We start from the raw sequence: 24,676 nt of genomic DNA on the forward strand, positions 1-24,676 counted from the left end.
CCATGTCGGTTCGCCGCCTCAGGGCACCCAGCTAACCGCTTCTATTACACCAGAGGTCAGTCTCGAGAGGCTGATTCCCTTAGTGAGCTTTCTGGCAGCGTGGAAACTTCTGCCGAATGTGTCTCATTGGGTCCTGCGTACTGTAGAAAGAGGCTACCGAATTCAGTTCGGCTCGCCTCCACCTCGTTTTTCTGGGGTTCTTCCCACTGTGGTGGGTCCCGAGCAGGCTCTGGTATTGGAGCAGGAAGTACGTACTCTCCTGAGGAAGGAGGCCATCGAGGTGGTCCCTCCTCACGACAGGAAGTCAGGGTTCTACAGCCGGTACTTCATTGTTCCCAAGAAGGGGGGAGGGCTGCGTCCCATTTTGGACTTGCGGCAATTGAACCTCTCAGTCGCTCGACTGAAGTTCAGGATGCTTACGGTCACTCAGGTCGTGTCTCAGATCAGGTCCGAGGACTGGTTCGTCACGATCGACCTAAAAGATGCGTATTTCCACATCTCCATCCTTCCCCCGCACAGGAAGTTCCTGAGGTTCGCTTTCGGGGGCGAAGCTTACCAGTATCGGGTTCTTCCCTTCGGCCTAGCACTCTCACCCCGCACCTTCACGAAGTGCGTGGATGCTGCCCTGGCTCCTATGCGACTACGGGGCATCCGCATACTGAACTATATCGACGACTGGTTGATTTTAGCTCATTCAGAGCAGATGGCGGCTCGGCATCGAGATGCCGTTCTCGCCCATATGAAGGAACTGGGGTTAAGACTAAACGCCGAGAAAAGCGTGCTTTCTCCAGCTCAGAGAACCGCTTATCTAGGCATCGTGTGGGATTCGACCGCGATGCAGGCACGTTTGTCTCCTGCTCGGATCGAGTCGGTCCTCACAGCGGTCGCGAGAGTGAAAGTAGGCCGGTCACTCACTGTAAAGCAGTTTCAGAGACTGCTGGGCCTATTGGCAGCTGCATCCAACGTGATACCGTTTGGCCTGCTGCACATGAGACCCCTACAGTGGTGGCTCAAGACCAGGGGGTTTTTCCGAAACAGAGGAAACCCGCTCCGCATGATCAAGGTCACACGACGATGCCGCCGTGCCTTAGCTGTGTGGAGAGAACCTGGGTTCTTGTCTCAGGGCCCGGTCCTGGGAGCTCCTGGTCGCCGCGTAGTGCTAGCGACGGATGCGTCCCTCACCGGATGGGGAGCGGTCATGAGTGGCCATCCTGCCCGTGGTCTGTGGAGCGGCCGCCATCTCACTTGGCACATCAACCGCCTGGAGATGCTGGCCGTGTTTCTGGCTCTGAAACACTTTCTCCCAGACCTAAGAGGCCGCCACGTGTTGGTGCGCACCGACAACACGACGGTGGTCTCTTACATCAACCGCCAGGGAGGTCTGCGTTCGCGCCCCCTTTACAGGCTGGCGCTCCAGATCCTTGTGTGGTCCCAAGGGAACCTCCTCTCATTGAGAGCGGCCTACATCCCTGGTCATCTCAACGTGGGAGCGGACGCCCTGTCGAGGCAGGGGCCGGTGCCCGGGGAATGGAGACTCCACCCCGAGGTGGTGGAGCTCATATGGCGTATGTTCAGCAGAGCCCAGGTGGATCTGTTTGCGACGCAGGAGACGTCGCACTGTCCCCTTTGGTTCTCTCTGATTCATCCAGCTCCTCTTGGACTGGATGCCATGGTACAGCCGTGGCCGAGGCTGCATCTGTATGCCTTTCCTCCGGTCGCTCTGCTCCCGGGAGTTCTGGAGAGAGTGCGTCGGGACGGAATTCGTCTACTGTTAGTAGCCCCGTTCTGGCCGGGCCGAGTATGGTTCTCGGACCTGATTTCCCTCCTAGACGGCTCCCCATGGGAGATTCCGATCAGGAGGGATCTCCTCTCACAGGCGGGGGGCCATCTCGGGTCCCCTCGTGGGACCTGGCCGTGGTTTTAGAGGCTCTCTGCAAACCCCCTTTCGAGCCCATAGAGGAGATTTCGGACCGTCTTCTGACGTTGAAAACTGCCTTTCTCTTGGCAATTTCCTCTCTTAGGAGAGTGGGGGATCTTCAGGCCCTCTCGGTGGCCCCTTCCTATTTAGACTTTGCGCCTGGTTTGGCCAAAGCATTCTTGTACCCCCGAGCGGGGTACGTACCGAAAGTCCCCTCCTCGGCACCACGGCCGGTCGTGCTGCAGGCTTTCTGTCCTCCTCCCTTTAGGGAGCCCGACCATCGGAAGCTCAATTGTACGTGTCCAGTGCGAGCACTGGACGCGTACGTCCACAGAACTGCCCTGTGGAGAAAGGCGGACCAGTTGCTTGTTTGCTTTGGTCCCCCTAAGAGGGGTTTTCCTGCTTCTAAGCAGACCCTCAGCCGGTGGATTGTAGAATCCATTTCTCTGGCTTTCGAGTCCTCTGGTCTCCCCAGTCCCCTGGGGGTCAAGGCTCACTCTACCCGAGCGGTGGCGGCCTCTAAGGCCTTTCTGGCAGGTGTGTCCTTACAGGACATCTGCAACGCGGCGGGATGGTCCACGCCCCTGACCTTTGCCAGGTTTTATGACCTAGATACCCGAGCCACTCCCGGCTCCTCTGTCCTTGTGCCTTAGGCTTGCCTCCTCCTGGAGGCAGGGACTTGTAAGTCTGGCGGTGTGGGTATACTCGTTCCCATAGCGTTTCGTGACGCAGCTCGAGTTCCTGAAGGGGAACGTCTCCAGGTTACGTATGTAACCATGGTTCCCCGAGGGAACGAGACGCTGCGTCTCGGTGCCACACTTCCGGCGTCCCTGCGGCGCTTGCTTCATTTTCCAGTAAGCTAACGCGGGGCTCGCCGCTCGGGCTTTTATGCTTCCGGGTCGCTACGTCTCGCCCATCCATTGGACGGATTAGACACGTGATTCAGAGCGCGGTCACGCGGGAGCGTTCCCATAGCGTTTCGTGACGCAGCGTCTCGTTCCCTCGGGGAACCATGGTTACATACGTAACCTGGAGACGTTTTTCACTAACCACGCATAAACGCTGTTTTCTCAAAAACACAATCATGTATAAGCTGCTCACATATTATTGTAGCCCAGTTTGTGCTGATTACAGTGTTATCAGACTTTAGCCATTAATATGTTCAAAAGCAACTGAAAAAAGCACAAATGTCAGGGCATTTCAAAATTTGTCCAGGCTCCCAAAACACCCTCAGACCCCAGAGGGTTAAACATGCTCACCTCTCTGTGCCTTCTGCACCTTTTTATACTCTTCTGGCTTCGGCAGGAGAGTGGAGAGCCACCGCTGCAATCATTGGCCGCCAGTCATGTGTGCTTCTGTCGTCCCGCCTTGCAGCCATGTTGTTCCATGTTTTCCACAACAAGCGGGGTGCTGAAATGTAGCTGTCCTTTCAACATCTGGGTGGCAGTCATGTGAGGAGCACACTGGCTTTGATGCATGTGGACTGCAGGCCTGCCGTCACAATAGGTATAGAAAGACCACCATAGAAGCACAATTACCAATGGTATGTAGGAGCAAAGTTTAGAATATTAGCCAAAAAATTGAGATAGATAATATGACCACAGAGATCACATCAGTAGGTAGTGCAATTTAAAAATTTTACTTAATTTCAACCAAACTAATTTCACTATTTTCCTCTCAAAATCATCAGCTTGCCTTCACATTTCCTCAAACACTTCTATTAAAAATAATCAATTCCTCCCTTATCACTATGTACCTAAATCCATTACAGTAGCAGTTATCAAACCCTTGATTAAAAATCTGACCTTGATCCTTGTCAACTGTAGGCCAATATAAAACCTCTCCTTTATCTCTAAGATCCTAAAAAAATTTGGTGCACAGAAGTTAGGCTGATACTTAGTATGACTAGGAATAACAGTCATGAAATCTTTCAGTCAGGATTTAGTATATATATATATATATATATATATATATATATATATATATATATATACACAATTTTATTTTGAGTCACACCAAATTTCATTGTAAACAAGCATAATGATAAAGATTTCTTATTTTTTCTTATTTTATTTTAGCTTATCCTGGGGATCCTTTCAACAAACTCAGTATTGTTTGACCTTATAGTATACAGCTGTGGAAGAGTAATGAATTGATGTGGGCAGTGGTAGCTAAGGTTAGGGCATTGGCCTACTGATCAGAAGGTTATGAGTTCAAATCCCTGCATTGTCAAGCTGCCACTGTTGGGCCCTTGAGTAAGGCCCTTAACCCTCACCTGCTCAGTTGTATTCTGTCTCAACTCTAAGTCACTTTGGATAAAAGCTTCAACCAAATGAGATAAATGAAAAAAAGTAAAAAATATGCACTATCTGGTGTCACCCAGAAGGGGATGAGTTCCCTTTTGAGTCTGGTTCCTCTGAAGGTTTCTAAAGGCCAAAGTCCCAAAGACACACAGGTAAACTACTACTCCTTCCCACAACCAATATAAAGTGATTTCTGAAAATGAATGAATTAATGAATACTTAACCATACCTTAATTAATTAATTAATTTGGTACTTTAGAAAATAATGCAAAAATCAAGGTAATACCAAGGCTCTCTGTGACAGCTCAATACCGGAATTGGTGACATACTCCAAGTCCCAGAACACACTACTAACCATACTTATCCCATGTCTGTAACTGATGATAAAGCCACAGAACAGTGTATTGAGGTGGTAGAACACCAGAACTGGTGCCAAACATCAATTCCCAGAATACTGTGGCCTATATGGCTGCCATTGACTACACTTCCCTACTTACACAATCATTGTCACATTCACATTCTCTTGATTACTGATCAGCTGGATTCAATCACACTCTCAACCTATATAAGCAGACACCAAACTCACACTCACTGTGAAGGATCTCTCAATGTTTATTGCTTGATGTACTTAGCTTTTGTTTATTGCTCATAATAATGTAGTTCACGGTCTTGTTCTGATTTCATGATTCTGTTTATTTGCCCCTTGCAGTCTGTTTGCTCGTCACCTGATGCTCTGCTTTGTTCTTTGCATCCTGATTTGGAATTGGTTGCCTATCTTTTTAATAAAAAAAACTTTTACTTGCATAATTACACTTGTTGATATGACAACACTTACTTCTGACAGCAATAAAAAGTAACTCCAGTGAAAATGATTAAAAAAGTTTTTAAACAGTATTGCTTGTATTTTTATCATTTCTGTTTTCAATATAATTCTGGTTCAATAATAAATAAATAGAGTGATTTGAAAAAAAAAAAAGTTGGTGGTTGACCTTAGACATGATCTTTTCAGGGCTTATTTGTTCCCACACTGTAAAAGCACATCTTTGTGCTGATCTATCTTATGTCATTCATTGGAGCCCAGAGCTTCATTTAGCTTTCTCATTAAAAGAAAGTAAATATATTGTCCAAATTGTTTGCAATGAACTGTCAGATAATTATAAGCATGTGTTACCACTGCATACAATCAAATAAAGTTTATTACCTTGACAAAATAAACTTAGTGTATGTGAATCTGAGTTTGTTTTGGGTTTAAAAAGAGCATGTTAAAGTGATGCTAGGCATAACACTTCAGTGAGTGCTTCACTGCCTCACATTTAAATATGTACACTATGAGATGTGATGTGAGAGACAATACAGCCTGTGTTACATAACAGCCAAAGACTTTCTACCATAAAAATTTTGAGGGTACAAACACAGTGAACATTATCAAGTTGTGATCAGCTCCCCAGAATTAATGGATTGACCCATTTTGTCTGTCGCGTCAGGGCATCCAACGGTCGGTGATGTCAATGATGTTTGTAACATACAGGTGTGACAACAGGGGAAAAAAGTGTTGTTTTTCTTTAAAGAAGTTTCTTTTTCATTTTTGTTTATGCCATCTCTTAGCAATGATGGAACCTGCTGTGCTATAACATGATTCCTTGTCATTAGATTTGTAAAATTAAGCAAACATTCTTCAGCTGATTCTCTGTCATAATATTATCGTCTTAGCAAATTTGTATTTACACTTTGTATTAACACTTAAATTGGCAAAGTACACTTAATTCAAAATCATCTTACATAATTTGTCTCACAGAAGAAAAAAATATGCTGAGCTTTGTATAACAGGTTATAAGGATAAAAGGGCATACTAAAACAAAAAAGGTGACTAGTTCACATAACTTTGCCCATAAGTTGCTTTTTAGTATTCTTCTCAGGTTTTAGTATTATTATGTAACACTTTGGAAGAAAGATACAGAATAATAAGCCAAAACTTGATGCTAAAATGGCAAATATCTCCACAGCTACAGTGAATTTTCCAGGAGAGCTAACATAAGCTGGAATAAAAGTGATCCAAACTGCACAGAAGATTAGCATACTAAATGTTATAAATTTGGCTTCATTAAAATTATCAGGCAACTTCCGAGCCAGAAAAGCCAAAAGAAAACATAAAAGAGCCAAAAAACCTATATAACTCAGCACAGCCCAAAAACCTAGGTTTGAGCCCAAATGACATTCTAGAATGATTTTTTCCTTGTAGCTCTTTAGGTTTTTAAAGGGGAAAGGAGGGCATATTGTCAACCAAAGCACACAAATAAGGACTTGTATAAGAGTGAAAAAAAGAACACTGAGTCTCTGCTGTGGAGGCCCAAACCATTTCATGACATTACTCCCTGGAAGTGTAGCCCTGAAGGCCATTAACACCACTAATGTTTTTCCTAGAACACAGGAGATGCAGATGACGAAGGTGATCCCAAACGCTGTGTGCCGCAGCATACAGGACCACTCAGATGGCTGACCAATGAAAGTAAGTGAACAAAGGAAACACAGCGTCAGAGAGAAGAGCAGCAGAAAGCTCAGCTCAGAGTTGTTGGCTTTGACAATTGGGGTATTTTTATGTCTAAAGAATATGATTGCTATTACCATTGTCATAAATGCACCAATAATAGAAACAGCTGTTAGCAAAATTCCCATAGTTTCTTTGTAGGACAAATATTCAATTTCCTTCTTCACACATTCATCTCTCTTAGGATTTGACCAGTAATCTTGATAGCATTGTTGACATTCAATTGAATCTGGCACAAATTAAGAGAGGAAATAAACAGTAGAAAAGACATGTTAGATACTGCACATAGTAAAATAATAATAGTACAAATGAGATTGAAGAAGAAAATTGTTGGTGTTACAAGAACCATATATACCCTACGGAAAAAAAAACCCTGGACAGTTAATTTATCATATCGCTTATAGAATAAGAAGTGATTGTAGGAATAAGTTTTAGTACCTGTCATATTACTGATCTCTCCTTCAGCACATGGTATGCAGTCAAAACAGCAGATGGGCTTTCCTTTCTGTACAGCCTTCCTTGTTCCAGGAGGACAGCTCTCACTGCACACAGATATTGGCACCTATAGTCAAGAAACATTTAATAACTTAAATTGATTATTTAACTGCAATCTTTCAGTATCTTCAAATATTTGGGATAATTTTATTGAGAAAGCATAATTTCTCCCTAATACTCACCTGATTTGTATTTTGTGCCCACATAATTGTGGTCACATTTACAAATAAATGATCATGACCAGTTAGAGATGAGTCATAATGTCCAACAGTGACAAACTCATGCTGATTCTCTTTATTCAAATGCCAGTTTATTATCTCATACTTTGCTGCAGGGTCACCATTTTTGTCAAAAAAAACATCTTCACCCTCTTTAGTTTTGAAATGCACTCTTTTAAGGTGTTGTAGAAACTGAAAAAATAAAACAAAATGGAAATAAGGCACATTAAAATGTGATAAGGGAGTACACAGTAAGGGATGGTACATTCTATATTAAAGCATTTTGGATGGTTATTTGGATTATCTTAAGTGTTAAAATAGTATATTTGCAGTACTATTAACTTACTGTGAAAGGATCAGGCTGTTTATTTGTAGGACATGTTTGCTTGCAGCCAAGATGTTCATGTAAGGTATGAGCAATTGCATATACTCCTTTATACACATTATTGAATATTGGCATCAGGGTCATATCAGTAAATGTGTTTTCCACCTCAGACAGCTTCTCGTTACCAGTGCAAGCTGGTATGTCCTCTGAATCATTGTGCACTGCAAATGTACAACTAAACAAAGCCTCCCAGAATTCAGTAAAAATGGCACTGCCTACAGATTTCAGTGGATGTATATCTAAAATGAAGTCCTGCAGACCTGTCACCTTTGATTTGGGGATAGCTAGCCCTATAGCTCCCTGCAGTATATGGTGTTTATCCATTGTGGCCAGTTCTGAATCAAAGATCCAGGCTTCAGTTCCAACCCACTGGAATCCAGTGATGTTGTGCTCAAGAAATACTGGCAGCAAACTCTCCAAGTCCCAGTTGTCAAGGAATCCAATAATTACCCGAGAAGTAGAGCTTTTAATTTGCTCAACAATTCTTTGCACTTTTTCTTGTGAATAGGTTCTAAAAAATGGAAGGGAATATTCTAAGCAGATGCCCAACTGTTCTGCAGCTTCAGTAAATGCAGCCATCCCACTGTTACCATAGTCATCATCTCTCCTCATTGCTCCCACCCAGGTCCAGCCAAAGTGCTTGACCATCTCTGCAAGTGCTCTGCTCTGGTAATAATCACTAGGAATAGTGCGCAGGAATGAGGGATATTTCCTCTTGTCACTGAGACATTCACAGGTGGAATAATGACTGATCTAAAATTAGATTTACAAATGTAAATCTCAGGCATTGTGTGTAATCATGATTTTTTTTTGTACATGCTCATAACAGCCAATTATAATATGGCACAAGAAAATTAAAGTAAATTACAGGATAAAATTCCAGCTTCACATTTCCTTTTTCAACATTGCATACCTTTAAAAAACTGCAAAAATTGTGGTAAATTCTTACTAAGGGAATGCTGAAAGGTCCAATACTCTGTGCAATAGCCATGGACACAGAAGAGTAAGTCTCGCCGATTATGGCTTGCACCTGGGCTGGCTTTGTGCAGATCTCATTCAAGACTGAGTTCTCATTTCCATTAACAAGTGTCATTGCGACTCGTGCTCCCATTGTTGATGAACTGCAGGTATCAAATATCTTGTAACCCAGTGAGATTCCAGGCAGTAAAGTGGTACTGTTGTTAATCTCTTCTATTGCAAAGATCAAGGACTGTGAATACTGAAAGGCTCTGAAATCAAGACTAATTTATAACAATCACAGAAAAATACAGTTGCATTATTTACAAAAAAAATTGTCATTGCTGTCTAAAAAACAAAAATCGTGATTGATGCAGTTAAGTATGATTATTCAATGTTGGATATGCTAAATTTCTTACCTAATGCACTTCATTGGTTGTGGCATGACCAAATAAGACAAGTCTGTGATTTCCCAATTACTATGGAAGGGAAAAATCCCTCCAACAATGATATCACCATCCTTCCATAACTGTGGATATGCAGGCTCTCCTTGCAGTATACAAGTAGTCCCATTACCTTTAGAAAAATTGATGATGGCCATTACCATATGTAAAAGAGTAAAGATGGGCTCCATCTATCTGTCCAGCTACAGAACAGTGGTAAACGTTAATATTTGCCAGGCCTGGTGTCTCATCTAGCTGATTAGAAATGATTTAGTAGTATTTATACAGATAGAATGGGAAATTCTCTATGGTAATATTACACTGGTGGAAAAAAGGAGGTGGGACTTGCAAATATAAGCAGCAATAATCTGAAATATGTAGGCCTCAATCTTTTGTTTTGTTTAGCCTGTGATTACCCACTGGATGTAGTGGCAGCCTATTGTGTAGTTTTTATTATTATGTACCATGTCATTTTCCTGCCTCATGTTATTATTATTATTATTATTATTATTATTATTATTATTATGGCACCCTGACTCATTTTTATTTTGTTCAATCCTCAGCCTTGTGTTGAATTAGAATGACAATAAACTTGCTTGCTTACTTACTTACTTACTTACAAATTTGGAAGTAACACAGTTCTCCATTTAAATAAAAACTACTCATTTTTTAACATAAAGATGACAGGGTTTGATTAGGATATTATTACAGTGTAGGTAGGTAACTTATTTATTAGAATGTTTATTCGAATGACTTGTTTAATGATGCACACATTTGGAGAAGGCAGCTAAATGCTCAGACATTTTCCATGATGTGATTGGCATAATTAATGACAACTTGCAGTTTTGTATATGTTCAGTCCTGTTGAGCAGGATAACTGGGTAGTGACTTCTGACTGTGGGACGTTTGAATTAATTTACAGGGAGAATTTATAGTATACAGTTTACAAAGTCCTTGTAGTTGCAAAAACAATTAATCTCCCAAATTTCTTCAATGTATTCCACACCTTTCTTGAAAAAAGCAAACAAACAAGCAAAAAAAACAAATAAAACAACAAGAATGCGACATGGCCATAACATTCTGAGAAATTAGATGGTGGTATGAGAAACATGAAGTGCTGTGGACTGTATTGTACTCACACAAGTTATCACAATATGCATTTCATATTTTACTACACAACTTGTTTAGTACTTGTCAATTGCCACATGTAATACTTTCTAATTCTAGGTTCCTATGCAAACTGTTTTGTAAACATCTAAATGGCATACATACATAGCTTGCCAGACTATGCAATTTGCAAACAATGAAAAGATCAAGTCTAACTGTTTCTATAAATTATTCAATTACCATTAGTATTAGCTATGTGATTGTATAGTAGTGTTAAATTTAACAGTCTTTTGACAAAAAGTAGATATTAATTTTAGACATTTTTTAGACATTTCATTATTGCTAAATGCTAAAATTGGTTTACAAACTTACATTTACATTTAAGGCCTATTTAAAACATTCAGCTGCATTGGCTACAGGAAAGCTCTCCAGTGACTGAAATAATATGACTCAGAAGTAGGTGCTTTTAATAATGTTACTCTAATGAGTGCATTTATTATGCTGCAAACACTTAATAAATGTAAATTAATTTCAGTGTTGTCAGGTATTCAGGTTCTAGCTATATGCTATTACAATAGCCTAAGAACACAGATACTCCAAAAAGCAGTTTTTTGTAGATGATAAATAATTTAATCACAAAATAACTGTAGTTGAAAAGGATGCTAAAGTAAGCACTATACCAGAATCTTTCTGCAAGTACAAAGGGTTAGCATACAGACAGATGAGGGAAGACAGGTCCAGAATCTATCTTGCAGGGTATGTGACTGTAGCATAGTGGTACCTGTAGCATACCTCATTTCTGATTTACTGCCAATATCTGCTACATTTTTAAAATGTGCATGATATCCAATACCAGTCTGAACAAGTCACAAATCACAGTCTGAATTGACTCACATGTGCAAATAATTACAAATATGGCTAGAAAAATGCTGCTGGCAAAATGAAACTAAATGTCTGAAAGGTAAGATTGATCTTGGAAAATGAGAAATGATAGTGAGCTTATTTCTTTTAGTTGTAATTCTTGTAAGTGCTGATAACATGATCCTAAATTCAGAATTTCATTAAACAGTGTCATTAAATAAGAGGCCCCGAGGCCCTATAAAATATTAATAGCTTATACATTTCAATAGGCTTTCATAATTTCATTATTATTGTGATTATTATTATTATTATTATTATTATTATTAATAATAATAATAATAATATTCTAAGGTAAAATGGACAGCAAAGACCATAAGGCATAGAAACACCATATTTTCAAATGTGGCTGACAAAGGGACCCACATAGGCCTGCTGGTGGCACAATAGCACAAGGATATGAGATATGAACCAATTTTGGTTCATAACTCAAACTGCAAGTCCTGCCAAACAAAATGTCCAAAGAATCATTTTGCTTCACCCAGTTAGATTTTGAGCTAATTTGCATAATATGTAAAACCTATTTTTGTGACCTAGTCCTTGGATTTTAAGATTAAGATGTTAGGGTTGGGTAAAGGAGTGGGAGTGCTTGTCAGGGTCACAGTGTGTTCATGATCTTCACAGCCTGAGGGAAGAAGCTATTTAAAGACATGGTGGTATAGATGTTCCTGAATTTTTCTTCAGATGGCAGGAGGAGAAAGAGACAGTGGGAGGGGCGAGAGGGGTCTTTAATAATGCTGGAGGCTTTGCAGGCACAGCGCTGGTTGTAGATCACCTGCAAAGAGGAGAGGGGGGGCACTGATGATCTTTCCTGTTGTCTTCACTATCCTGTTCAGTTGTTTCCATTCAGAAGCTTTGCAGTTTCCAAACCAATGTTCTAGTTCCTTTTTCTTCCTAATTCTTTGACTGAACACAAAAATTTACCTTTAGGACAATTTAGTCACACCCACTCAAATTTATGATAATTTGCATAATATGCTAAATAATTTTTTTGCAAACTAGGATTTTTTTGCCTATGTTCACAAAATTGGTGTCAAATTACTCAACAGACTCGAATCCTCGAAAATTATTAAAAATATGCTGAGATTTGCAAACAACATGGCCTCCACATGCCAATCAGTAGATTGGAGCTTGATTTACTAAAGCAGCTGCAACTGAGGAGTGGTTGTATGGATTCACATGAAACTTGAGGAAATGTGTTTGGGGTATGGATGTTACTGGTTGTGCTTAATGGCTCAGTTAAGTTTTGTGCATGGTTGTGTTGATCTGTAACTGGATTTTAATTACCATTGGGTTTTTTCAAGAACATGGCCACCTTCATTGAATTGGTATTTGCTGAAGGTGCTTGGACGATGATCATCCACTTGCAGCTATATTTTCTTTTGCTTTTCTTGTTGGGGTTTGTGGTCACAGTTGACTGAGAAGGTCATCCCAGACTTGTATATCCCCAACTACATATTCCAGCTTCTCCTGGGGGATCCACGGATGTTCCCAAGCCAACTGTGAGAAACTATCCAGCAAGTCCTAGGTCTGTCACCAGATCTACATTAAATGGGGGGGGAGGGGGGGGGGGTGCCTTATACAATTATAGCAGGAGCTTAACTGGGGACATCCTTGTAAAGTGCCCAAACCACCTTTACAGACTCATTTCAATTTGTACGTCTACTCCAAGGCTCTCTATCAAAAATATGATGGGGTCATCACCTTCTGCCTGCTTACTGATGTCCACTACCAACTTCGTCTGACCTTTTTATGCCTAATACTCCTAAGGCTCTCCAGTGTGATTGCACTGGAAAACCCCTGCAGCCAACCTCAATTGGGAGATTCCAGGCCTTCCACCCCCTCCACCACCCACATTTTCCAGTCTCCTATCATGGGCAAGACTCCTGTGTATCCTGGCTCTTTAAGTGCCCTTTTGCCTGGTTGTAAAAATGGACAAAGCATGGTCCATTTACTTGATGTTTTTGTTTGTTCATATTCCGTGCTTGCCAACTCAACACACAGTTGGGCCAGCACTGTGTCATGCCACCACTGAACCTTCCATCTCTCTGGCTTGTTTGGCAGGAAGAGAGAATGTGGTCAAGGCTGGCTGGTCTCCCACAAAATGTGCAGCCAGGACTCTTTGACAGTCCCCACCTATGGAGACTTTTGGTGTTGGTAGATCATACAGAACAAAGTAGGAATTTAAATCAGTGCTTTTTCATTTTCCACACCTCCTGCAAGTTCAGAGACTGCTCCTGCATCTTTTCCCATTGAGTGCAGCTTCCGTGCTGTTTCATGGAAAGGGGCATTTCATAGACAAGCAGTAGCCTCAGGAGCCTGAGAAGGACCCCATGCTGATTTTGAATCAAACCTGGTCCTGAATCCAGACCCTCTACTAGACTTCTGGATTTTGATGGTTTAAACTTCATTCAAGCCTCTTTGGTGATTTCTACCAGATGTTCCAAGATCCACCCGCCTTCTGAGACTGACCTTGTGGTCATTGTCAGGTAATTCATAAAAGCCCTGATCGGAGCCTTCTGAGTACCACTTGCAAGTACAGGTCCCCACCTTGGTTTCTCAACTGAACTGACCAAGAGATTTATTGCTGCTGAAAACAGAATCACCAAGATTGTGTACCCAGTGACATTTCCTATTTCCAGTCTCTGTCACTTTGTGGTAAATTTGCTAAATTGAAATTGAAACACATCTTAAACCAGGCAAAGGAGCCCTGGATAAGCTACTAAAATGTATGTATGTGTGTGTCTCACAAGTTCTGACAAGCACACTCTGTTTCCTTTTCTTGCTCACAGATTACGGGTCAACCTGATAGCACAAACAGACACAAATAAGTAGACTGCTGGTAATAAGACACAGGTGACGATCATCATGCATTACCTGTCAGTTCAACCTGCCTCCTCTCTGTCCACAGCTGATGCTCGACCACACCCCCACTGCCACATATAGGCTTTCCTCGTGGTCTCCACCAGCTTGTGGGGAATCATACCAAATGCATTGCTGTAGTCCAGCCATACGACTGCCAGGTCACCTTTGTTCTGCTTTGCATTTTCAGTGATCTTGGTGATTACACTGGTGTGTTCAATACAATCAGGCAATCCTGGGAGTTTTTTGGACTAAGGTGTCAGTATAACTGTTGGGTAGTAGGAAGTTGGTCAGCCTCTTTTCCAGGATTCCAAAGAAGATTTTCCTCTCTGCAATTAGCAGCGAGATGGTTCAAAACTGCTTGATGTGTTTAGAGTCCTCTCCCTTAGGGATAAAGCAACCCTTTGTACATAGCCAGGTCTCTGGAGGATACACCAAGATACAACATTTCAGATGTTTGCAACACTTACACCCTGTATGAAATTTCACTGGGTCCTGGGGCCAATCTTCTCCTGGCTTTCCTGACATTGTTTAAGTCTTTCCACCTGGGCTCTTCCTCATCAAATGTGGTGGATCTTTCATCAAGTTTAATATGTTTCCAATGCAAGCACTTCTTCTTACCTTGGGTCACTGTGTACTTCACTAAGGTAATCTTCAACCTCATCCTTTGTTCCATTCACTTCTTCTAATCATTTGTATCTGAGGAGTTTTAATAAGCAATTAAAGGGGGTTTTGGTGAAACTAGCTCTCACTTTTGCCTTCCTCCTTTTGTCCCTGTGGTGGCAGTCTGCCTTCCACAATGTTACAATTTGCAGATCTCTTCTAGAGCTGCTTTTTCTTTTTCACTTTCTTGAAGGAAGGCCTTTCTCAGTCTGTGCAGGTCACCCTGTAGGTTTCCAATCTCCTTCAAATCTGTTCTCTTTGGGTTTCCTTTCTGCTTTCTCAAAAAGATCTACCCCCATGTTCTAAATGATTTTTGACATTGCTCTCATCTTTGTCCCTTCATCTCCTGCCAAGGTAAACTCCAGCACCTGGTCCACACTCACTGATTCTTGCTCACTCTTTCTTTGAATGCCAACCCTCTCTTGCTGGTTCCTTACCTCCCCTGCTACATCAGAGATGTTGCCATCACTGCCCTTTTCATCATGTGCATGGAGATTCTGGGTACTATGTTTAGGCCTGGCCTCTAATATGTCTCACAAGGTTGCCCTGTGCATTGCACATTACTACTGGGACGTGAACACCCCACGTTCGATTGATGTTTCTTTAGACCCCTGTCATTTTTGCAGATCTTACCACCTCCACAGAGTCTAGAGTCTACTTTCAATGTCTGTCTTATTGTTAGTCTGTCATGGGTGATCATAACAATGATTTGTCCTGTAGGTCAGTCATCCTCCCAGATGACAACCTTTTAGATTGTCAATCAGTTCAAACTATCATGCAGAGTATGCCCAGCAGCACTTTGTAGGAACCTTATTTCCACTGCCTGTACCTTATTTTTCAGTCACTATCCAAAACTCAAAGCCATAGATGAGGATAACGATGTAGTTTGCACTTGCTCAATGCTTTCAGCATCTCCATTTGAATCTGATCCACATAGGCAGCTTTTCATCTATGAAAACTCCAAAACACCATAGATTTCTAGCACTGCTAGATTCTTTCATCACTCAACACTATCCCCAGTAGAATTACACACTGTGGGGCTGTGCCCCCTCCTGCAGTGCAGTTTGCCAGAACATTTTGGAAGCCACCCAAAGATTTTTTCATGGCCACTCCATGAAAAGTTTAATAATATTTCACCACTTGGGTTCAGACCCAGGAGGCCGTTCTTCCCATTTTCTCTAAGTAGGCTGGATTCTCTGAACTACTACATATGCACAAACAACAGTTTTCCTTCATAATCTCATAGAGGTAACCCTCTTGTTCACTAGGATCCTGGGACTGGTGAGTATCCCACACTCACCTGGGGGCTATATCCTGTAGGAATGCCAGAGTAGGAGAAAGACCACCCTTATTGAGAAATTTGATCCCAGAGCCTGTACTGTTTGTGTATGTAAAGTTAACTATATCTAGTCCATATCTCTCCATCTTACACACTAATTCAGGCCATATGCATGAGGCGAGTGTCTATTGCAATCGCCTACTCCATCGAAGACTGTCCAGTTTGCATTTTATCTGACCCCCACTCTTCATCTTGCAGCTGGTGAGCCCACAAGATGGCTCCATATTACCATGAGGGTCACATGGTGCTCACCTGTAACCACCTGTGGACACCCAGGTCTGGCTCCAGGGGTGGGCAATAGTAATAACTAGTGTTGCCCTTCAGAAGCTACATAAGATTTTTACATGTTTCCAAGAAGACAAAATAATAACAATTTACACTGATCATCCTGTTCAAAATTTTACACCCCCCTTAATGTATTATGTTGCCTTCTTGAGTATCAGTGAATGTTTGCACCTTTTGTAATAGTTATGTATGAGTCCCTCAGTTGCCCTCAGTGTGAAAAGATGGATCTCAACATCATATAGCCACTGTTGAAAAAGGGGTTAAATATGCAGACAATGCTGGAAAACCAAATAATATTCAGGACCTGGAGGATTTTTCTGAAGAACAGTGGGCAGTTTAACTGCTCAGGACAAACAAGGAACTCATGCCCAACTATCACAAAATATAAAAACAGTCATTGGTTATTCAGATAACAACACACAGTATGAAGAATCAGGCGTATGTAAACTTTTGAACTAGTTAATTTGTGTAAATTCAGTTATTATTTTGTCTTGTGGTCTATATGAATACATCTGTTATGTGAAATAGCTTATACTAAATAAAAAACAAAATTCAATTTTTATGATCCCCCTTTTTTAATTATTAACATTTTGCAGATTCTGCAAGGCGTATGTAAACTTATGATCCCAAATGTATATAAAAGTTACATATTTTGTTGATTTCAAATGAACAGATGTAAACAGAATCTCTGCAGTACATTATTTAAATAACAAATATTTTTCTGCAAATTTTAATGGAGAATTACTTTACATTTGATTAACCTAAAAAATAAAATACTAATTGTGGCATGTGCAAAAGTTTTTACACCCTACTAAGTCAATACTTAGTAACACCCCTTTTGGCAGATACAGTATCACAGCTTGCACATGCTTTCTATACTTGTTTGAAAAATTTTCACCCATATGTCCTTTCAGATAGTTTTTAGTTAAGAAATATTTGTGGTCAAATTTCATTCACAGATACCCAAAGATTTTCAAAAGTGTTCGTCAGCAGACTATGAGGGCCATTCCAAAAGCTTCAGCTTGAATTTTTGAAGTAGGCATGGATATTGAGATATATATTGAAGACAATTTCAATGTTATAGAAGTCAATTTCTTTTCAGATTCAGATTATTTACTCAGTATGTCACATTTGCTTCCAGAATGTGCTGACATTTACAATCCCAAAGCATAATACATCCACCACTATGCTTAACAGTTGGAAAGGTGTTCATTTCGTCCAATGCTACTCCATTTTTCTGCGAATATACCTTTGGTGATTGTGGTCAAAGAGTTCCCTTTTTAAATCATCAGTCCGCAACATGTGTATTCAAAGACTCTCTGGCTTATTTAGTTGATATCTTTTTTTAGCCTTTCTTTGCTTTATAGACATAAATTTGTGTCATGTCAGCACCAGATTCCATTTTGTATTGTTTGCTGAACTTTAATAAACCTCACCAGCACCTGCAACGGTCTTCAGCATCTGATAAATAGATTCATTTTCAGATCCTCGGTTACTTAGAGGAGTCCATGGTTGTTAAGTGCTAGCACAAGGTTTGAAGAGACCCAGAATTTATTATGCTCTGATAATAATTTCTAGTGACAATTCTTGTCATGTAACATATAACAAGTCCCAATGTGTCAGTTAAGATCTAAAAAGCTAATTAAGTTTTGAGACTTTTTAACTGGAAGGGCATTCCAATTGAAGTGACTGTATATTAACATTTAGAGAAAAGGTCATTCGTATACAAATAATTTGCTGCAACAAAAATCAACCAAAAAAAAAAAAAATAAATAATAATAACAAAAAAAAATAAAAAAACAAAATAAGTAATTTGGCTAAGGGTGCCAACACCTTTGCATACAACTGTAGTACACTTTGTATTATTTCTACATTTCATGAGAGTTTTTAGAATTGTCCTTTGTATTGATCATACAAATATGTCCAATATAAAAAATGTTGTCAATGAATTCAGTTTTAAATTTGTTTCCAATTTTTTCTCTGCTTATAAAAGATGCCAGGAGACATCCTCTATATTGTGATCAATTAATCCCATTGTCCAATTAAGTGTAGTGTTTTCCTAATAGAACTCCTCGGAAACAAGCTATTTATTAGTATTGCATTTCTGGGTTGTCAGCAGTAACCAAAATGGTGTAATCTGAAAATGGTTTAGCTGCATTTAGTTTAAAAAAAAAATTCGTACATTTAACACATCCTTGTAAGCTTACATATTTGTTTGTTTGTTCATTTAACATCAGAAACACTAATCATATTGGTTAAAGCCAAGATCCTCTTTTAAAATACTAATCATTACATAATAGTGTGTTATATTGTGTCTCCTGATGCCGGTGGCCGGGGAGGGGACGTTGTAAGCGGTGTGCGAGAAAGCAGAAAAACGCCAAGACGGTGGGGTTCCATGCTAGGCTAAAAACAAACCCTAGCCGGCTGGCTCTCCCGTCCATCCTGCTCTCCAATGTCTGCTCCCTGGACAATAAATTAGACTACATCCGACTCCAGCAAACTTCGCAGGGTGAGTTTAGAGACTGCTGCGTCTTTGTTTTCACAACGTGGCTCAGTGACAGAGTTCCGGACACCACCATTCAGCTAGACGGGCTGGCCTCGTTTCGTGCCGACAGAAATGCAGATCTGTGCGTTAAGGCTTGTGGTGGTGGCTTGTGTGTTTACATCAACACAGAATGGTACAAGAACTTGGTGCTAGTTTACAGTTACTGCTCAGTGCTGATGGAGTTTGTGACTGTTAGATGCATACCATCTTATTTACCACAGGAATTCAGCACCGTCCTTATAATCAGATTATACATTCCTCCAGTGCTAATGCTAAGGAGGCGCTCTGTGAACTGTATGGGGCTATTAGTGAGCTGCAGAACTCACACCCTGACGGACTGTTAATTGTTGCTGGAGATTTCAACCATGCAAATCTCAAGTCAGTGCTCCCTAAATTCCATCAGCATGTGGACTTTGCAATGAGAGGGGAGAACACGCTGGATCTTGTTTACACAAACATCCCCGGCGCGTACCGGGCGGAGCCTCACCCCCACCTCGGCTACTCAGACAACATCTCTGTTATGCTAATCCCAGCATACAGACCGCTCGTCAGACACTCCAAACTGTTTCGAAATCTGGCCAGCAGGAGTCATCTCTGCTCTTCAGGACTGTTTTGAGCACACTGACTGGCACATGTTCAGGGAAGCAGCAACTGACAGCAACTTCATCAACTTGGAGGAATACATGACATCAGTGACTAGCTATATCAGCAAGTGCATTGATGACATCACTGTCTCCAAAATCATCACCACACGCTCCAACCAGAAGCTGTGGATGACTGCAGAGGTGCGTGAGCTGCTGAGGACCTGAGACTCCACCTTCAGAGCAGGCAACAAGGCGGTCCTAAAAACAGCTAAACTGTCCCGGGCCATCAGAGAGGCAAAGCTCACACACACACAGAGAATCCAAAGCCACTTCAAGGATAGCGGAGACACGCGGCCATGTGGCAGGGCAACTACAGGACAACATCACCTGCCCATGACAGTGATGCCTCCCGTCCAGATGCCCTGAACAACTTCTACGCTCGATGTGCTGGAATTCTCCCAATGTCCAGGTGCTATATCTAACCAAGGCTGATGTGAGAAAGACTCTACACAGAGTTAACCCATGGAAGGCTGCTGGACCAGACAATATTCTTGGCAGAGTGCTGAAAGGATGTGCAGACCATCTGGGGGATGTTTTCACTGACATCTTCAACACCTCCCTGAGCAGTGCCATCGTTCCAATGTGCTTCAAGGCCTCCACGATCGTCCCCGTGCCAAAGAAGTCTCCAGTGTCCTGCTCAACGACTACCATCCCGTTGCACTCGCACCCATCATCACGAAGTGCTTTGAGAGGCTTGTCATGAGGCACATCAAGACCCTGCTGCCCCCTCACTGGATCCCCCGCAATTCACATACCGTCCCAACCACTCAACGGATGACGCCACCACCCTTCATCTGGCCCTCACTCACCTGGACAAAAAAGACACATATGTTCGAATGCTGCTCATAGACTTTAGTTCAGCATTCAACACAATCATTCCTCAGCACCTGACTGGGGCCCTGGGCCCCCCAGGGCTGTGTGCTCAGTCCACTGCTGTTCACCCTCCTGACTCACAACTGTGTAGCAATGCGCGGCTCGAATCATATCATCAAGTTTTCCGATGACACGACCATGGTGGGTCTCATCAGCAAGAACCACCAGTCAGCATACAGACAGGAGGTGCAACGGCTAACAGACAGGTGCGGAACCAACAACCTGTCTCTGAATGTGGACAAAACTGAAAAGATGGTTGTTGACTTCAGGAGAGCACAGAGTGACCACTCTCCGCTGACCATTGGTGGCTCCTCCATAGAGATCATCAAGAGCACCAAATTTCTTGGTGTTCACCTGGAGGAGGACATCACCAGGTCCCTCAACACCAGCTCCATAACAAAGAAAGTTAGAGAAATCTCTACTTTCTGCAAAGGTTGAGGAATGCCCATCTCCCACCCTGATCCTCACCATGTTCTACAGAGGGACTATCAAGAACATCCTGAGCAGCTGTATCACTGCCTGGTTTGGGAATTGCACCATCTCAGATCTCAAAACCCTGCAGCAGATAGTGAGGACAGCTGAGAAGATCATCGCGGTCTCTCTTCCCTCCATCACAGACATTTACACCACACGCTGCATCTACAAAGCCACCAACATTGTGGATGACCCCACGCACCCCTCACACAAACTCTTCACCCTCCTGCCATCTGGCAAACGGTAGGAAAGCATTCGGGCCCTCACAGCCAGATTGTGCAACAGGTTCTTCCCCCAAGCCATCAGACTCCTCAACACTCAGAGACTGGACTGAAAACACACACACACACACACACACACACACACACAACTGAACATCACCCTATCCTCCTTGCAATTTTTGCACATCTCCATATTCAATTTCTGCTGCAACAAATATTTATTATATACTGTGTATTATCTCTATACTCTCTACCTGGCTGCTACTGCTTATGTTTACATTTACAGCAACTTATATTGTTACTCTTTTGCACTAGCTGTATATGGTTGAAATGACAATAAAAGCCACTTGACTTGACTTGATGTGCCAGGAGGACAACTTTCACTCCAGACGGATACTGGCACCTATGTTCATGGAAATGCATGATGAGTGATAATAAAAATAATAATAATAATAATAATAATAATAATAATCCCACTATTCAATTTATTTATTTACTCACCTGTGTGGCATAATTTGCCCACACAATATTGGCGATATTTTTTATTATTAGACGGTGCTGATCAGGGAAAGACGAGTCATAAATTCCAACAGTGATTAATTTTGTATTCTGTACATGTTTGCTAGTTTATAATATCATATATTTTGCAACTGGAGCACTATTTTAATAAAAATAAACTTCTTCACCCTCTTTGGTTTTGAATCAAATCCTTTTAAGGTGCTCTAAGAATTTTTTTTAAATTAATTTTTATTATTTTATTTCATTGACTTTGTGCATTATGTACAGATATGTACAAAACTCTAAGGCTAAAGTGTTAAAACAAAAAAGGGTGACTGTCACTTACTGTTAGAGCATCAGGCTGCTGCTTTGTAGGACAACTTTGAAGTTCATGTGTGTATGAGCAATGGCATAAACACCTTTACACTTTACTGAAAATAGGCATCAGGGACATGTCAGTGAAAGTATTTTCCAGCTCAGATAATTTCTTTCCTCCTGTGCACACTGGTGCGTCCCCTGAATCATTATAAATTGTATATTTACACTCAGAATTCTCCCAGAATTCAATAAAAATGGCACTGCCTGCAGATTTCAGTGACTTTATATCTAGTATGAAGGCCTTTAATCCTGCTACCATTGTTTTTGGAACGTCTAGCCCTATAGCTCCTTGCAGCATATTGTACTTATCTAATGTGACAAGTTCTAAATCAGAGATCCAGGCCTCTGTTCCCACCCACTGATATCCAGTGATGTTGTGTTCAAAAAGTGCATGCAGCAAAATACCCAGAGCCCAGGTATCAAGAAATCCCACTATCACTCGTGAAGTGGACCTTTTGATTTGCTCAACAAGTCTTAGCCCTTTTTCTTGTGAGTATATTTTTAAAAAATGGAAGAGAATATTCTATGCAGACACCCAGCTGTGCAAATTCAGTAAATGCAGCCATCCCACTGCTACCATAATCATCATCTCTTCTTATTGCCCCTACCCAAGTCCAGCCAAAGTGCTTGACCCTCTCTGCAAGTGCTCTGTTTTGATCACTAGGTATAGTGTGCAGAAATGAGGGATATTTTCTTTTGTCACTGAGACACTCACAAGTGGCATAGTGACTTATCTAAAGTAAATAATATGAAACAGTACATAACATTCCACAGTATGTTAGAATATGGTACTTTTAGAATATGGTTCTAATTGTTCTAAAATTGTTTTTTTAATAAAATGCATACATTCTTACTAAGAAAATGCTGAAAGGTCTTTGCTTAGCCATATTCTTTGCTGTAGCCATAGACACTGATGAGTAGGCTTCTCCTATTATGGCCTGCACCTGTGATTTTGTGCAGGGTTCATCTGAGGCTGTGTTATTTCCATTCATAAGTACCATGGCCATTTTAACACCCATTGCTTCAGAACCACATGTGTCAAAGATCTTGTAGCCCAACGAAAGTCCAGACAGTAAAGATGTATTGTTGTTGATTTCCTCTAGTGCAATCATCAAGGACTGTGAAAACCTCAAAGCTGTGAAATCAAGACTTTTCATGAAATTCAGAGACAGGTTCTGGTATTGTTATTCATGTAACACTGCATTTCATTAACATAAAAATTTCATGTAACTTGTTTAAACAATTACTTAAATGTTCATACATGTTTAAACAATGACTTAAATGCTCCTTTCTACACTGATTACCTCATGCACTTCATTGTAGGTGGCATGACCAAATAGCAAAGATCTGTGGTCTCCCATTTGCTATGTAAGGGGAAAATCCCACCAACTATGATCTCCCCATCCTTCCATAGCTGTGGGCTTGTAGTATCTCCTCTAAAGTACTACAAGCAGTTCCACTAGCTCTTGAAAAATTAACAATGGTCATCACCATATGCAGGAGTGTGAAAACTCAACTCATCTACTTAACCAGCTAAAGAATAGAGATAGAGTAGAGCATTTATGGCTGGCTGGACCAACATACTGATTAACAAGTATTTGTGATATTTATATAGACAGAAAGACCACTCCTCAATGGTTATGCATGTGGACTGCAGTCATGGGAGGTGTGACTTTCACGTACAGTATGATCAGCACTTCAGTATTTTTCTCTTTGCCTGTTTTACCTCTGCATTTTGTAGCCTTTCTACTTCTTTTTGTGGTTTCTGTTTTTGCATATCTTCTTACATATAATTTTATGGAAATTCTGTTTGCTAGGAAACACTTTGTGGATATATGAGCAGACAGTTTTTAATCAAAACCCCAACAAATCAGCTTCTAATAGGAGACGACTCACATGTAGCTGTTTTTTTTTTTCTGTTTACAAGTTGAAAATGCTGCATCAAGCCATAGCAAGATAAATTCTAACCCTTAAGGCCATTTTAGAGAAAAATGTCCAAATAACCAAACCAAGCACATTAATGTGTCTATCCATTTGAGGGAGAACTCAACACCCTCAATTCAGGGTCAGTTATGGGCTGGACAGGCATTTCCTATCCCCTGGCTCATCCATTGTAATCTTGTGGGCATAACTCGAAATAGCACACCTGCCAATCTCAATACTGACCTGAGACATTTATAAGTACTTTTATAAGTAATTAAAGGAGCATTCTGTAGTAGCAAATGATGTCAAATTTGCCACTCGCTAAACTGACAGTCAGATTTTCTTTGGTGGCTGTGATTTGGCAGCCATGATTCAGTGGACAAATTAGTGTCAGCTTAATTGAAAGATCAAGGGCATAATGTCTTCTTTGTGTTCCAGTCTGGATTAATGTTTTCAAACTTGAAATTCTTCTTGAAATCTTTTGGCTTCAAGCCAAATTTAGCAACTTGAGGCTGTGGCAGGCTGAACACAGACACACAGGAGGCTGGGGTAGTGGAAAAATGTGCTCCTTTATTTAGTTTTTTTTGTGGGAAGAAGGTGAGAGGGGTGCAGGGTGAGGGTGGAAAGGTGACGCGTCACAGTTGTCCTGTCTTGGGGTGCGGCAAGTGGGGTGGAGCAGCAT

General features: G+C 41.4%; 1 protein-coding gene across 1 annotated transcript; it reads right to left on the reverse strand.

The window, feature by feature from the left end:
- Positions 1 to 6,093: 6,093 nt before the first annotated feature.
- Positions 6,094 to 9,455, reverse strand: LOC113534737 (extracellular calcium-sensing receptor-like). Its single transcript, XM_026927691.2, has 6 exons — positions 9,241 to 9,455; positions 8,814 to 9,105; positions 7,826 to 8,617; positions 7,444 to 7,671; positions 7,205 to 7,328; positions 6,094 to 6,995 (listed from the first exon to the last, which is right to left on the reverse strand). The coding sequence occupies exons 1-6, from the start codon at positions 9,453 to 9,455 to the stop codon at positions 6,094 to 6,096; spliced, it is 2,553 nt and encodes an 850-aa protein (XP_026783492.2).
- Positions 9,456 to 24,676: the final 15,221 nt, after the last annotated feature.

The sequence above is a fragment of the Pangasianodon hypophthalmus genome, chromosome 6 (assembly GCF_027358585.1).
Source record: "Pangasianodon hypophthalmus isolate fPanHyp1 chromosome 6, fPanHyp1.pri, whole genome shotgun sequence".
NCBI lineage: Eukaryota > Metazoa > Chordata > Actinopteri > Siluriformes > Pangasiidae > Pangasianodon > Pangasianodon hypophthalmus.